This window comes from Epinephelus fuscoguttatus, linkage group LG17 (assembly GCF_011397635.1).
Source record: "Epinephelus fuscoguttatus linkage group LG17, E.fuscoguttatus.final_Chr_v1".
Taxonomy (NCBI): domain Eukaryota; kingdom Metazoa; phylum Chordata; class Actinopteri; order Perciformes; family Serranidae; genus Epinephelus; species Epinephelus fuscoguttatus.
The window spans coordinates 4,464,623-4,480,582 of NC_064768.1; the positions used below are offsets into that span (position 1 = coordinate 4,464,623).

Consider the following 15,960-nt stretch of genomic DNA (forward strand, 5'->3'; position numbering starts at 1 on the left):
AGGCAGTTCATGGAGAGAATGCTGAGAAGGCTTCAGGAAGTTCTTCGACGTCAGCCTGTGGATTTGGATTATTTACACTTTGTTTTAAGTCATGAAGTGGGACTTGTACGCTCTTTTGCCAATGTAGTAGAACTGCCTCAAGATGTTGTTCGTGCTTTATCTGACTTATTAAGACTTCTTCGTTTACAAGGGGAGAGTTATCCAGCTGCCACCTATGTCGAGGTTCTGAGGGGTGGTAGGGGACAGCCAAAACTTGCAATTTCTAAAGAATGTCTCCAAAACCTTATCGACATGCAGTTGCCCATCCCCTGTGTAGCTAAGCTCCTGGGTGTCTGCAAAAGGACAGTATATCGGCGGATGCATGAGTATGGACTATCAGTTACGGATCATACAGCAATATCACAGATCTGGAGCTGGACAATCTTGTGCGCTCAGTTAAATTGAGGCTGCCGCACATAGGCTATAGAATGATGAAGGGCGAACTGCAAGCGATGGGACACTGAGTCAGATGGGAGCAGGTTTCAGCATCCATGCACAGGGTGGATTCTGCAGGGATCTTGGAGAGAATGGCACGTTTAGGCTGTGTTGCTAGAAGAACATATTCTGTCAAGGGTCCCCACTCACTGGTCCACGTGGACACAAACCACAAACTTATCAGGTGTGTGTGTGTATGTGTTATGTTTTACAAGAATATTGTTATAATATGTTCATATATTTATATGCATAAATGTTGAAATGGTTTGCAGAGTGAGTCTTGCTCGAGCTTTTACAAATAAGTTCTATTCATGTTTGAGGATGCTGGTAGATGTTGTATGCAATTACAGCATAGGCTATAGATTGCTGGAGCTGTATTACAACAAAACAAACTTTTGTAATACAGTTTATTAATTAAGCTGCACATACAGTTAGTTTGTGCCCCATTCTATAAAATTTCAACATGTGAATGGGTAGCTATTTAATGATTGGTGCTTAGTGACTCTTAATCCATTCCACACTGTGTGCATCAGCATCCATGCTGTAAATTAAAAACATTCCTGAAGAAGCCATGATCATTTTAGCATGGTTCTTTAAGGTTGTTTAATTCAGCGTTAGGCAGTAAATGCAGTAGTTAACCATTAAAAAAACAGGATGAGGATGTCATACAGTCAGGAAAAGTCTGTTGTGCCACACATACTGAAACATGGTTATGTGTACAACATTGGTTTAACTGTTACATGAAATAAAGGAGGGAAAAAATAGTCATTTACACACTGAGGCTAGCTTCATTTCTCATATCATATTATAGGGGGATGTCCCGTCTAAAGTGCAGCTTTTACAAATAATTGGACTTCACTCTATGAGACCATCTCAAGAACATCATCTTGAATACTGACAGTTTTTCTTTAAGGTCTTTGCAGTTGTCTCCAGTGAATGTGTAGTCCTCTTTGGACAGTGTGAAATTAATTAATTAAGAAATTATTTAATAAAGTGATGGTAGATGTCTTGTATACCCCCCTAGTAAACCATCCATTTAATATTGTGGACAATATACCGGAGGATGCTGCCCATCTTTGCTGATTAAACCTATTTGAATACCCTAATTTTTTTTATTGTAATTTGGTTAAAGCAGAATCATGAAGATAACTTTTTTTACAGTATAACTGCACAGTGAGAAAAGAAACATGCAATTCTGTAGTGAAAAGATGCTAAATGTTACATGGGTTCATTGTAAATTAACATGAAACCGGAAATACCTTGTGTGAAAATCTGAATTGACCAACTTAATGATTTGTGTATGTAGAGCTATTATAATTTTAAGGGTTGATACACTTTCTGATAATTTATTTTTCCTTTCAGATATGGTATCGTTATCTTCGCTGGAATTGATGGTTATTCACGAAAGGTAAACATTTGACACTTTTTCAAAACAAAGCAATGGGGCTGAGCCTAGTATTACCATATTCTATTTAGTATGGCACATTCACACAAGTATTTTGTTACTGTACTCTAGATAATGTACCTGGGTTCTGCGAATAATAACAAGGCATCAACAGCACTTGGCTTCTTCATGAGCTCAGTTGAAAAGTTTGGCTTTCCATTAAGGTAAGAAAACAGCAAGAGCATGATTGTCTTTTGTCAAAATTCATTGACTGAAAACATTTGACTTTATCTCTGTTTCTTATGTCATAATTTAGAGTTAGAGGAGACCAAGGGGTCGAAAATGTCGGCATTGCTCAGTACATGTTCACTATTCGTGGCTGTGGCAGAGCAAGCTACATATCTGGGAAAAGTGTGCATAATCAAAGGTAAAAATCAAAGTTGTGTTTCTTTTAAGTAACCCTAACCCGAATCAGAAAAACAGTTTTTCCGCACATCAGTGTTTTTATTTACTGAAATGTCAGTCTGTCACTAACACTTTTGTTCTCACAAAATACAATGGAGGTGAATGTGATTTGTTTTTTGATGCCTAAAGCATTAAAGAACTGCATTGCAAAGACCGTAATACCAACATCTCTGTCCTAGTAAATTTGGATAATTCACAGACTCGCTGTAAACAGTCTTCACCAGAAATTATTTATTTAAAAATGATTTCTGTCATAGAAATTCTTGGGAGCAAGTCAATTCTTATTGACAGCCAGCCGGGGAGACTTACAATAGTAATACAGAGTGAACACTGCAGTACCAAACCAAATCTGAAGGATACATCCTCACAGGAAGCATTTATCCTTTGTAGGCCTACAGAGATGCACTGTGTCCAAATTAGGTTATTGTTCACCACTTTATACATGTGTGAAGAATCTTAGATTTTTGTTCAAATCAAGACACCATGCTTACCTAAGTTAACTTAAGTCAGTGTTTCCCACATATAGACTTTACTTGGGTGGGCCACCCAGGTATATGAATGGCCAGCCCAGGTATATTTGGCGACCCATTCAACATTTTACAGAGAAAAATAGAGAAGCAATCTATTATGTTACAATACATGCAACACTTTCTACAGAGAGTCTATCTGTAATGAAACAAAATATAGATGATCTCAACCTTGGGTTACCTAGGAAATGGATAGCAGTGCATCTGTATCAAGACAGTTGCGTCAGTCAGTTCACCAAGCAGGCAGAGAGGAGAGACCAAGTCTGACCTACATTTTGAGTGTCCCTGGCTGTGATTCTAATATTAATATTTTTTGTATTTTGATCCTTCAGAGTGGAGCGCTTATGGCGTGACGTGTGGATGGCAGTAACAAGGGTATATTGTGAGCTACTTCATGGTCTTGAAGAGGAGTGCCTACTTGATCCCTCCAACAGCCTGCAGTTATTCTGTGCCCAGTACATATTTGTACCACGCCTCCAAATGGACCTAGACACTTTTACAGCCGGGTGGGATAACCATCCTCTGCGAACGGAACAAAACCTGACTCCCAATCAACTTTGGACCATTGGATTTCTCCAGTATCCTGTGGCTGCTCCAGAGAATCTAGAGGTAGACCTCAAAAATGTTGAATCCAAGCTATGTTTAATCAGGTTTACCCATTGTGTCATATATTTTAAGCTCTGAAACAATTGTGACAAATAATGCAAAAATAGATCAAATCAGAAGTCAAAAATGTTTTTAACGACAATGTATATTCAGTATTTTCATACTCTCAACAAATAAATAATAAAATGAATTCTTTGAAGATCAAATGTGTGAAGTATACAAAAGGCAAGTGTTATAACAAAATTACTTGCCATTTATAGGATTTGCAAGATCACTTGTTAGACAACCCTGACAGTTTGAGAGAAGATGCTCCTGCTGCTGCTGCTGCTGCTGCTGCTGGTGGAGTAGTTCTACCACCCATCCAGTGCCCTCTGGGGCCACAGGCTATGGCTGGACTGAGGGCAGCCATCAATCCTATCACTCCCTCCCAGGACAATGGAAGAGACATTTACAAGGCTGCGCTTGACTATGTAACATTTCACTCAAACTTGGCAGGATAACATGCAGTCTGCAATATAGAATAGATGTTCAACAGTTTTGTGATTTCAAAAATTGTTTCTGATTCTTGAAATGAAATTGTAATTGCTTGCATGAATAGGTATTTGTGCAGAACTATTGTGGAGATTGTTTAGGATATAGGTTTTACTATGCAGTATATAAACAACTCAGTCTGTCATGGTAAAAAAGAGATCCACTGTTTTATTCTGCTGTTACTTGTTTTAAACAACCAAATGTAACCTCCCACAATTTTATTGGCCAAACTTTTAAATCTAGTGTATGCAGATATTTTAAACTGGTGTCTTAAATACCATTAGACAGTTATCTCACACTGCATAAGACATCTACCAAACTCAATATGTCATGTTCGATATTTTGGTAATGAAGAATTTAAAATAAAGCTATGTGGATTTGAACACTTTGATGCTGCATAATGTGCATCTGTATTGTGTTGGACTCTGAAGTGAAATGCTGTTTTTTTTTTTTCTTTTCAGTGGAAAACAGCACATTAGTTCCATTTTACAGCATAATACTGTATACATACTCAAAACACTTCAGTCAATATTCACAATGAAAAAAATGATAAAGGCCACAGACCACATTATATCCATATTTATTGTTGTCAACTTAATTTTTGCTGACGATTTAGTAAAAAATCCAAACCCCCAAAAAGTTGATTTCACTTGAATGACATGAATTTACCTTACACATGTTGAAACTAATGCGTATGTGGAAGACTGAACAATTTCAACTTTTCAACAGTACAAGTAACCTTGTAATATGAGGAACAGCATCACATTTCAAGGTTCTATATTACATGTACATTTGTCAGTGCGCTGTAAACAAAATGCAAATACAGAGTTCTTAAATTACCTTTTTTCAAATAAATTGTTAGCAGTGATCCCAAACTAAAAAAACAATGCAATGGGAGAATCACGTGTAAAGAACCAAACCGTAATATTGAGCTGTTTTTATGGTTAGGGTTATGCTATCTGTATTATTAAGACTCTCTCAGAACAAATAGCTCACTGAACAGATTTAACAAAAATGCCAAAAAAATTCACAATACTGGCTGACTTTCAAGTAAACATCAGTGGTCACAAAACATGACCTCTACACACGACTGAAGTCTCTACCCATTCTGATTGCTACTGTCATTATATCTCTGAACTCTGTGTATGTTTTCATATGTTCGACAGGAATAGTTATTGTATTTGTGCAGGCACTTACAAGTGGGAAACATGTGGTGACCAGGCATTTTCTCATTACAGTGGTGTTCAAATCTTAGATTTATTTTAAAATCTGCCCTCTGATGGAAGAAGGGGCTTGTGCCTTTGTCCAGTTAACCACTGCATTACTGTTGGGACAGACAGGCTTGCGTGTTTTTGTTGATTCCAGTGCCCTTCACTTAGCAGCTCCTCTTGGGTCAGAGGCTCACACATTTTCTGGTCTTCATTCTGACCTGCATGATAAAACAAATCAGAGTATTTCATTACAATGGAGTAAAAATCCAACACTGCAAGAAGCCAACCCTATTTACTAATTTGCACGATTAATTCCAAAGGCCTATTTCAACTAACCCTACTGCATTCATTTCTATTTGATATACACTGAAATAACTGAAAGATAAAAACAAAAGGTAGGAATAGTCCTAGAATAATGTAATCCAAAAGAATACCAGGTATACAGTATGAAATCATTTGATTACATTTGTAGTGTACTATGTTGTCACCACAGGCATATGTTTCCATTCAACACTGGAGGGGACATAAGCTTAAACAATATTCCTGCATTCTGGGAATTAATTTTTTTTCTTAAGAAACATGTATTTTGATCTATTACTTATGTCTTTGGGCTGTGGAGGGCAAAGTCCAGAAAGGCTCTAGTGAAGTTCAAAACCTGGACCATTTTGCCATAAGCATTGCCACTCGCCACTACCCACAAAATTAATGTTTCTAAAAAGGAAATCTATTGATGGTCCTTTTGGTGGAGTGCTAATATTCATCTCCTAATCAAAGACTGTGGAATCATATTCTGCTCTATTCATTTTAGGTACCAGCTGTTTGCATGGCAAATTTGTATAGTACTTTAAAATGTGATAAAGACAGGTTAAGTCAAACCTGTGATTTCTAGGTCTTGTAGAAAGTCCTGGAGGAAGTTGATGATGGCATTTTCTCTTGCTTGCCTTGGACTTCCCTTCTCACTCAGCTCAGGCACTAGGATACTCATTATGTAATCAGCATCCGGCTGTGTGTGTGTGTGTGTGTGTGTGTGTGTGTGTGTGTGTGGGGTAAAAGGGGAAAAAGGAGGAGGGTTGACTACACATATAGGAACACATAGAAACTTTGAAAAGACCACAAGTCCACATTACATGACTTTGTAAGCAATAACAGAAATTCATAAAAGATAATGGTATAAATCATAAAGAGATGCAGCTTTACTACTACATCCTGTAGGGTTTCTAAGCATATTATCAAGTCATAGCAGTAAAGCAAATCTGGATGATTTAATGCCCAGAATCCTTACTCTGTCATCGTCCTCTTTGGGGACAAACAGGCTTGAGCAGAGAGTTTGATGCTTCCCAATCACATCCAGAAGGTTGTAGATCTTCATCCCATTTCTAATTTGCTGAAGCATAGGAGTCAGACGCATTGTAGCATGCAGAACAATGGCTCTATTGAGAACAGGGAACAAAGTTTGTCTTGATTTGCAGAAGACCCATAAACAAAAAGGGAAATACATGCTTTTTTCCACACAACTAAATTAAGACTAAGACAAGGCTGTACAAATTTATATTAAGTTCAAATGCTGCATTTCTAAAAACAGTAATAATACTATTCTGTTATAGTGACTACTGATGCTGGGTGCATCAAAATGAATTGTACAAAAATAAAAATTGTACTCTGGAAAATAAGTACGGACCTTATGATACTGTCCTTCGGTCCATCTTTAGCACACCAGTGTAACCACAACTCACGATTTCATCTGTCAACTGTGTCAGATCAGTTGCTGCCTCCACCTAAAATTACAACAAACTTATTAACACTATAGCAATGAAATACTGTACACTAAGAAAAGCCTTTAATAGTCTTGCACAGTTGTTCATAGCAGATGTACTCACCCTTTCGATGAGTAAAGCATATTCAAGATCATCCACATCATCTTTGGTCAGCTGCAGAGCATCAAAATCCCCTGTTGCAAGAAACTGGTAACACCAATTTCTGAAGAAGCATGGTGCTGGGCCACCCTGAGCTAAGCTGACAGAAAACACTTCTCCTGCAGTTCTGCATGTCATCAACAAACAGTGCAGACATTGTAATTGTGACTTTTACTTTTACTTGCATAAACTGCATAATGTAGGATAACTAGGAAACAATGCAAACCTGTAGAAACCATTTTCTAGGTCACACATAGAGTAGACAGGACTCTTTCCTTCTTGCCACTGCCCTCAAACAATCGCCTCTCAATGCCATGCATCATTTCTAAATACAATAAATGATGACAGAAAACACAGTTCAGTAAATAAAAAATATTGTACCTATGAACCTGATTTCAGTAGTGTTTGGTGCGAGAGATTGTCATAAAAGATACATTACCAGTCAAAAATTCTTTGCTTAATGCTCCAGTGTCGATTCCAGCTTCACCAATGAAAGTCACATTGAGTTTGTTGACAGGGGAGCCCTTCTTCTGTCTCTGCCACTGAATTAGGCCTCTTTGGATGAGGTTGTCCCGGGTGATGCAGATCTTAAAATCTTTGCTTGCATCTACTTGGCTTGCAAGCCACTGGAGGACATCATCGTCACTATTAAAAAGCAGCAAAAAAAAGAAGAGAGAAAAAAATCAATTACTTAACTTTGAATTTAATGATGCCGTAGGAAAACAAATGACTGATGAAAAAAGATGGGGGTAAAAATCACCTAGACATATCGGCCATAGATTCGGTTGCCTCGCGTATCACACATCTGTCTTTACTGTAGTTCAACATGCCCTGTAGACTGTCAATGATCAACAAAAACACATTCAATTTGTATTTAATATTCAGTATAATTTATTAATGTTTATGTTTCAGCACACCTGAAAAACAATGGTAAAAGGCATTCTACTGATGTTATTTTGGACCTATGTGTCAGCCTAGATGCCCATTGAGTGACCTTGCCATTACACTCTTGTATTATCACAGCATTTCTTGTACATTATGAAGGCCAAAACAAAGATGCAAATTATAGTTAAATTAATCCCAAATCCCTGATATAGTACATAGTAGATATATTACAAGGAGACACTGCTTTAACAAAGACAATATGTTGGGGAAATAAAATGTATAATAACATGATAGAATGGCAAACCTTTCCCACACAGGCTTGCATGCAGAACAATTTCATCTGATGGAAAGCAGCCACAACATATAGGGCATTCCTTTCTATCCTGTAGACAAAAGATATTCAAATCAATTGCACAAGGTCTCTGTCTGCAATTTTACATATCTTTCAAGATCTCAGCTCAAAATCATTACCTGGCCACAATCTCTGGACTCTTTGTTAGGGTGCAAGTTGTGAGTTTGTGACAGAAAGAACCTGGACCTCATTCTGCCAGTCCTGTAAAGTAACAAACAGCTGTATCCATGAATACATAAGAGGAGAAATAATCAATGCTACGACATACATACAAACAATAAAAATTTCCGGACACTTTTTTGCAAACAGTGTATTATCTCAATTGTCTATAAAAAACATCTGAGGAACTCAGAGGACTTCATGATGTTCTGAATTCTTACAGTATAGGGTTTAATTCTTGCTTCGTAAAGTCCAAATTTATCATCATTAGGAGTATAGTTTATATATAAGATATTGAGATATGTTTTATGTGTTATTAAACAGTGTTACCATAGACAAAACAATGTGATGGTATTTTACCATTAATTACGCTGTGACTCCCAAATATATGTACTGTTTTGCCATATCTTCTCTGTTATATGCATTTACCTCATCATCATCATCATCTGCTGCAGACTCCATACAACCCTCGATGTGCAATGCTAGGATATGCAGAGGCATGTTTTCTTTGCACACTTGGCATGCAGCCTTAGGCATTTTTTGAAATTCAGTGGCATCAGATGGCAGTGGAGTAAGATCAAGGTCCTGCTGCAGTGGAACAATGTACATGGTCGTCTTCCCAGCACCAAACACTGCGAATCAGTCTACCTGTATAACCGTCTACATCAGGAGGAATGGCAAGCAATTTTCTTCTACCGTGGCCACCTGCAAATACAGAAAGTGAGAGAAAGAGTTTTGAATGTTGGTGTTCCTGCACCATCCAAAGGAAAGGTGTTTGAAAATGGTATGCACCTGAAGCCTTGTAGAACAACCACCCTTCCACCGCCTCCATTTTGGGATATTCTTCAATGAGAATTTTATTTACCTGAGAAATCAATAACAGAAATGGGAAAAGGCAGTTAGAAAAGGACAGTATAATAAAACGAATAAAAGTATTTATAACACTTTAAATTGTTTTGTATAGTAATAGCATCACAATAACAACATTGACAAGTTTAATAGTGTGCATGCAGTTGGACTGTAATGCCAAAATTATGATTAACTTAAATTTAAAAAGTGGGTGCAATACCATTGCATGGCTCATATCATCTGTCAAAGTTAGTGACCTCTTCCCCAACCCTGCTTGACTCAACTCCAGCTCTTCAGCTGCAGAAGGCGTGCTGGTACAGCCCTTATTCACCAAATATACATACACACTGAATGGCTTACAGCCTTTCGGCTTCCCTGGAGTGGTTTGTAAGGGTGTAAAGCGGTTTTTGCCTTTCCTTTTGGTAAAGAAGCCAGGAAATGACCTGCATGTGGGATGTTAACAGAAGTGTATAAATCAACATTATGAAAAATAATTTTCCATCAAATCAGTCCAACATATGATCACAAATAAATTAAACACCTGGCCATCTCCTCCTGCACTGTTTGTTTTGTTGTTTGTGCTTGTGGATTCTGTTGCTCATGTGACTGCACTGGATTCTGCTGTGCTGGGGTGTGATGCTGCTGAATATTTTGCGTTAGCACGTTTATGAGGCCTTGTGCAGCAGCAATAACACTGGCCTCTAACTCCTAAAGAAAAAGAAAAGAGACATCACAGGGCTGGAGAATTAACGCTAACTAGCATTAACCACAGATTAGCTAGCCAACACCTATTAACTTAGCATTTCTTTCAGTGGACCGCTGCCAAACCAACACAACAGCCGTTCAAAGTTAACTTTAACTCGGCCAGGGTCTTTGTGAAAAACACAACGGCAAAACATCACAGGGCTTGAGACTTAACATTAGCTACCATTTACCCAGGGTCCACATTTAACTTTCTGGCTCATCTGCTAGTGGCAGGTAAACTGAGAAAAGCAGAGCTGGTAGTCACAGCTCAGTAAGTTAGCTGCTCCGACTCTCGTTGACCGCGCTGGAAACCGAGTCCGCTGGAACATTTTTATCGTCACCAGAAGCAAATTTCCGGCCCTTGTGAGAGTTATTGTGTACTACCTGCGTTGAAGCTGAGCTAGCGGCTCAAAGATGAGAGGCTGTATGGTGTGTGTGTGTGTGTGTGTGTGTGTGTGTGTGTGTGTGTGTGTGTGTGTGCGTGTGCTGGGGATGTCAGTAGCTAAATTACACAGCCGAAGCCCTGCTGTTTATCATGTCAATGTTAACGTTCCAGGCTATGTTACTGTTAGCGCCCGTTGTGATGTATTATTACTTGGCAGCAACAAGTATTTACAGCCAGGCCGGTGACACATGACGTTAATTTATTTTTCTGCCAAAACCGACTTTTAGCCGTGTTCGGCGCTTGGCGGGTGTTTATTTTTGATCCTGCATTAACCACAGGTTAAGTTAGCCAACACAGCTAACGTTAATGTTAGAAACTGACATGTTCCAGCGGACCTCTACAAAAACAGCATAAGTTAACCAGACAGGCCAGGTTGCATGTGAATAAACATGTAAATAGCAGAGAAAAAAAACAGACTTACTTGCGGTTTGGAAGTTCCCGGTGAACATGACATCTTAGTAAAGCCACCATGCCAGAGGCTTCCGAGCGGATGGCGGGTTCGGAAAAGAGACGTACGTCTTCAGTATGCCGATATGCAAATTATATGCAAACCACGGTCTACTTGCCCCTCCCCTCAGACCCCCCCCTCTCCACGCCAAAACAGTGACAGAAAGTTGAAACTGAAAATCAGTGACACTGAAAAAAAAGTGACATTGTAAAAAAATCTGTCACTGAAAAAAAAGTGGCATGAAGAAAAAATCTGAAGATTGTCATTGAAAAATACAAAAAAATCCCAATAAAATAAAATAATAAGATTTTCAGATTTTAATTATTTTAATTAGTTTCTTGTTTCAGTGCCAATACTTGTTTCAATGCCAATACAACTGTTTTCAATACAAATGCTTCAATGCCAATGTTTCCTTTTTCAGTACTGGCTTTGTTTTCAATGCCAATTTTTTTTTTTTGGATGCCAAATTTTAAAGTCACCGTTCTGGCTCCATAAAAACAGTGCCATCAGTGCTCTTTACTTAAACAGTAAGAGTGTAAACCAAATAAAAATATCACTCTCAAAAAGCCAGAGCAGAAAACAAATAGTCAGTTAACTAAGTTGACTGCTACTCTTCCTACCCTCCATGTGTGTCTGCTGTCTGCATGCTGGCCTGGTGGATTGATAGTAAGAGCTGGAGCGGATCGCTGGAATGGACTGCTTGACTCGCGGAGCACTGGGCTGGCCGGAAAACCCGGCGCGGAATCCGTGAAAAACTGGATTGGAGTTCTTGGATCGGCATTTTTCCGTGCAGTCCGATCCGATGCCGATGCCCGTTTTTTGCTAGTATCGGCGGCCGATACCAATCCGAATATCGGATTGGGACATCCCTAGAAATTTCCCTTTAAGTGCTCTGGTACCCACAGCGTCTTGCAACACGTCCCACTGCATATACAGCAATGTAACTTTGTGGGCGCTATCATAATAATTTTTTTTATGCGTGAGAAATACCAGGTGTGGCGGGTGAGAGTGTGAAAATAAAATAAGTGTGTCACACTCTCAAAGTGTGAGTCTTGAGAGCTCTGCTTGAGTTATTTGCATATTCCTTGGGATTACATTACAAGAATGCTATTTATTCATTATTATTATTACATCAGCCAATCAAAAAATAACATACAGCTACCTATAAGCCAATCAGAAAATAGCATTGCTATATCTGGGTAAGATACAGGTCATCTGGTTACAGCAAGAAGAGGGTGCACACACAAGACGGGGGTGCCTTATCACATGTGTAAGTCATCTCATCATTTGATTTTGTAGCCTACTGAATGAAATTACTTGTTGCACAAAAGGAAAACAATGAGAGCGTATCTCAGAGAATATCAGCTTTGACTTAACAGTTTGACAAGACCCCATCTCATCTTTAGCCAGCACAGATTTTGCTAATGAAGTGGTGGCTTAGTGGATAAGTCAGATGCTTTACATACAAGGCTTCTGCCGCAACGGCCCGAGTTTGACTCCGACCTATGGCCCCCTGCTGCATGTCACTCCCTCTGTCTCTCCTTCTTTCACGCTTAGGCTAAAATGCCACCCAAAAATATTAAAAAAGAATCCTTGCTAATTTCAGCAGCTACACATACAGCTACACATGTTTAAACACATATAGATAGTTGATGACTCATTTGTAATTTAAATCCGCCCCACCCACCCAGCAAAAATCTCACTCTGAGCTGAGATCAAAACTTGAGAGCCCTGACTCAAGTTTATGTACCACCAAGGACATGCCTTACCAAGTGTACTATAGGGTCCATTTGTCAATCATTTATCTGGCCTCAAGGACCCCTGGGGGTCCCCAGACCTCATACTGAGAAGAACCAGTGTTTTTTAGGTAACTTACTTGCAGAAGCATTGTGTGTTTTTGCCACGACAGGGGCCCTGAATAAATCTGGCAATTTTAGGCATTTGGCCTCATCGTCCTCGTGTGCCTTTCTTTTTTTCTCCCTCTCTCTTTCTCCACCACCTTTTCTCTTTTTTTTTTTTAAACCTGGATTTGGGTTGGGGTCCATTGAAATTAACTCAACAACTTTTCCTTATGTCTCACCGCCAGCAGGCTCCTACACAGACAACTGCGACGGGAGTTGACACACCCCCTCCTCACCATGCTGGCTGTGTTTACAACGTAGGACTGTTGGGGTGGGTGTAAATCGAAACAAACCAATCACGTCTTGTCTTTTGACAACTGACAAGTGGCTCGACCTCACACACCTCATCCCTCTCCTCGCATCACTGCACCGCTGACAGCAGCACTGGCCTGTGATTGCACTGGCCTGGCCTGCCTGTTGGGAAGAAAATTACAGGCAGGCCGCAAGGCCAATCACAGGCCAGCGCTTCGGGAATAGTCCTGGTTCTCCCCATGTGCAGTCTGGGCCTGTACTGAATTACAGTACATTGCTGTAATTTCTTGATACTACAGTAGACTACTGGCAGCAGGGTGGTCAGTAAATTACTGTTTTTTTCTAGTTTGCTTACTATAAACTTATATGCAGTTTGTTACTGGTATAATACCATGTACTAAATCACAGTATAGTGCTGTATTTTGTTGAATTTATATTAAACTTGTGGCAGGGTAGCCACAATATTGTTTTTTTTCCCCAGTTAACAATGGAATTGCCCCGTAACCTCAAATATAGTACCATGTAGTAATTTTTGTAAATAGAGCACATTACTGGCAGTATTGATGACAGCCAATTGCCGTGATGTAAGCTCTGTCTTTACTGTAACCTTAATTAGCAATTTCACTGTGATATATGCAACATATACTAATGATTTAGTTAACTAAAATGCAGCAGTAAAAAAAAATCTATGGAAAAGAAGAGACTTAGAAAATATATGAAAAACTCTGTTACCCAACATTTATTTAAAAAACAATTAACTGAAATACTTTTGTTACATTTGTTACAATACATTTGTTAATACAAACACAACAACAACTCATATAGGTCATGATAAAACAGATAATAAATACAGACTGTAATGTATTTATACAGTTTAAGTTGAAAACTCAAGTAAACATAAAGGACACACCTCACATATCTCTCTGGTTGTACAGAAGAAAACAGTGACCTGAAAGCACACAACACATAGTGCAAGTCAGGACTGGGGCTGAGCAATTTGGAAAAAAATCTAATTGCAATTTTGCTGACTGATATTGCGATTTGATGTGTGATTTAATTGTGTTAAGTCAATCTTCACACAAGACAATACAATGGTCTGTTTTGACCAAGAATTTGTTGCTGTGGCATAATACACACATTTTTCAACTCCCTGTAACACTGTTATTATTTTGGAATATTTTATTATTCATTAATCCAGAAAATCCATTTCTCTCCCCTCTCAAACCATCTGTACAGCCTTCAGTCAGTGCAGGCGTGGTAACGTTAGCTGCAGCTGCTGCGGTGGGGGACATTGATAAACTGCACTCATAAGCTTTTGGATAACTGTATTTAGTGTTTGTTGCTTTCACCAGGTTTGCATTTCACATTACAGGAGGGAGCATCGAGTTTTTAAAATTTGCGGCCACTTTTGGCTCTCTGGTACTTACTGCTCTCACTTTGTGACTGAATGCAGCTGCTATCTTCAACATGTGCTGTTCTCTCACCCATATGCCCTCCTGGACAGCAAGAGTTTGCCCTCAGACGTGCTGCATATGTGTTTTCATGTTGCATCATTTGCATTAGCTAATTGCAACATTTCAAATCACGATTTCTCAAGTTCATCCAGCCGTCCCGGACCACTGGCCATTCTGTGATTCTCCAGAAAAGTAGGGCCAATCTACACTGGATAGTACTAAAAGCACACATCACGTGACAGATAAAATGCAGTTCAACTTACCATGAGATTTGCTCAATACAGTGCAGGATTCAGATGGATGATCCTCGATTTGCTTATGAAGTGCAGGATTTAGGTGGATAAAAAGAAAGTAAAAAAGAAAGTCTGTGTCTTTACTGTGCCGTGTCGGTTCTGCCTACAGTGATGTTCTGCGTTTGTGCAGCCTCTTTGCTGTGAAGTCTACATCACTCCCAGAATACAACGTTATTAACAGTATATTCCAGAATTTTATGGAAAACCGCAAGCTGCCCATAAATATTGTCCAGAATGCATTGTTTTCTACAGTATTGTACTGTTTTAATGGAAAACAATATGTTACCATCAGAATTTGGCTGTTTTCTCACAGCATTTTGTTATAGTGTAGTCATGGTCACACCAGTGTAACTTCATGCAGATAACAGTCTGTGGCTGACACGAATCACATAATGAACCAACGCTGTCATCTGCTGGACTAAAGTAAAAATTGCAGACAAGATGTTATTAATAATTATTTTTTTAGTAACAAGAGACTGATCTTTATTTATCATAGGAGGGGGTGGCAGTTTTTATTTTGACCCTCCAAATATTTTTTCTTGAGCTTCCCTGAGTGAAAATCCATGACCCTCCCTCCCCCATAAATGAGTTATTAGATTTTTAAAACTTATCCTTTGATGTCTTTAAGTTAAAAATTGAAGACAAAATTCTGCATTTGAAAAGAGCCTTTTTCACTCTTATCGTGCAAACAGTTTATTTTTGGCCACATTTAAATGAGACATAGAATAAAATGATTTTGATGAAATGTTACTTTTTTAAGCTTAGCTTTGGATATGGCTTTTTTCTGATGAAAGTTTTTGTTGCACCTGATGTGTCCAAGGACCACTGGAAATTTGAAAATCCAATGCTAATTTCTGTTGCAGTTTATGGTATCATAAACAGTGTCATTTTAGTGATTTTTAAAGAAAACATGCCCAGGATGATACAATGACAGATTCTGTGTAGACCATATATTACTCCTGTTAGATTATCCAAGATGAATGACAAACATCAAGATTTATGATGGCTTAACTGTGGCGACCAAGTTTCTGTATTCCACTCACCCTGGGAACACTCTGGTTAAAAGT

The 15,960-nt window shown here is 38.8% G+C and overlaps 1 protein-coding gene and 3 long non-coding RNA genes across 5 annotated transcripts; 1 reads left to right on the plus strand and 3 right to left on the minus strand.

Annotated features, from left to right (window-relative positions):
* Window positions 1–440: 440 nt before the first annotated feature.
* LOC125904292 (uncharacterized) lies at window positions 441–3,963 on the plus strand. Its single transcript, XM_049601628.1, has 6 exons — window positions 441–658; window positions 1,837–1,882; window positions 1,991–2,082; window positions 2,175–2,285; window positions 3,183–3,459; window positions 3,717–3,963. The coding sequence occupies exons 1-6, from the start codon at window positions 531–533 to the stop codon at window positions 3,954–3,956; spliced, it is 894 nt and encodes a 297-aa protein (XP_049457585.1). The 5' UTR covers window positions 441–530; the 3' UTR covers window positions 3,957–3,963.
* Window positions 3,964–5,267: 1,304 nt separating this feature from the next.
* On the minus strand, window positions 5,268–6,893 carry LOC125904335 (uncharacterized). 2 transcript variants are annotated; one of them, XR_007451423.1, is made up of 4 exons: window positions 6,877–6,893; window positions 6,481–6,628; window positions 6,075–6,201; window positions 5,268–5,416 (listed from the first exon to the last, which is right to left on the minus strand). It is a non-coding gene; the product is annotated as an uncharacterized LOC125904335 (long non-coding RNA). The 2 variants fall into 2 exon arrangements; XR_007451422.1 differs by lacking the exon at window positions 6,877–6,893 and having other exon boundaries at window positions 6,481–6,629.
* Window positions 6,894–7,362, minus strand: LOC125904350 (uncharacterized). Its single transcript, XR_007451442.1, has 3 exons — window positions 7,338–7,362; window positions 7,076–7,238; window positions 6,894–6,973 (listed from the first exon to the last, which is right to left on the minus strand). It is a non-coding gene; the product is annotated as an uncharacterized LOC125904350 (long non-coding RNA).
* Window positions 7,363–8,506: 1,144 nt separating this feature from the next.
* On the minus strand, window positions 8,507–9,606 carry LOC125904344 (uncharacterized). The gene is made up of 4 exons (XR_007451436.1): window positions 9,577–9,606; window positions 9,300–9,372; window positions 8,937–9,212; window positions 8,507–8,549 (listed from the first exon to the last, which is right to left on the minus strand). It is a non-coding gene; the product is annotated as an uncharacterized LOC125904344 (long non-coding RNA).
* Window positions 9,607–15,960: the final 6,354 nt, after the last annotated feature.

Excerpts from the sequence above, each read along its gene's own strand:
- LOC125904292 (XM_049601628.1), top strand. The coding sequence starts at position 531 with ATGCACAGGGTGGATTCTGCAGGGATCTTGGAGAGAATGGCACGTTTA. Across the intron at positions 2,083-2,174 it reads AAGTTTGGCTTTCCATTAAG|AGTTAGAGGAGACCAAGGGG; the intron begins GTAAGAAAACAG and ends GTCATAATTTAG. Across the intron at positions 3,460-3,716 it reads CTGCTCCAGAGAATCTAGAG|GATTTGCAAGATCACTTGTT; the intron begins GTAGACCTCAAA and ends TGCCATTTATAG.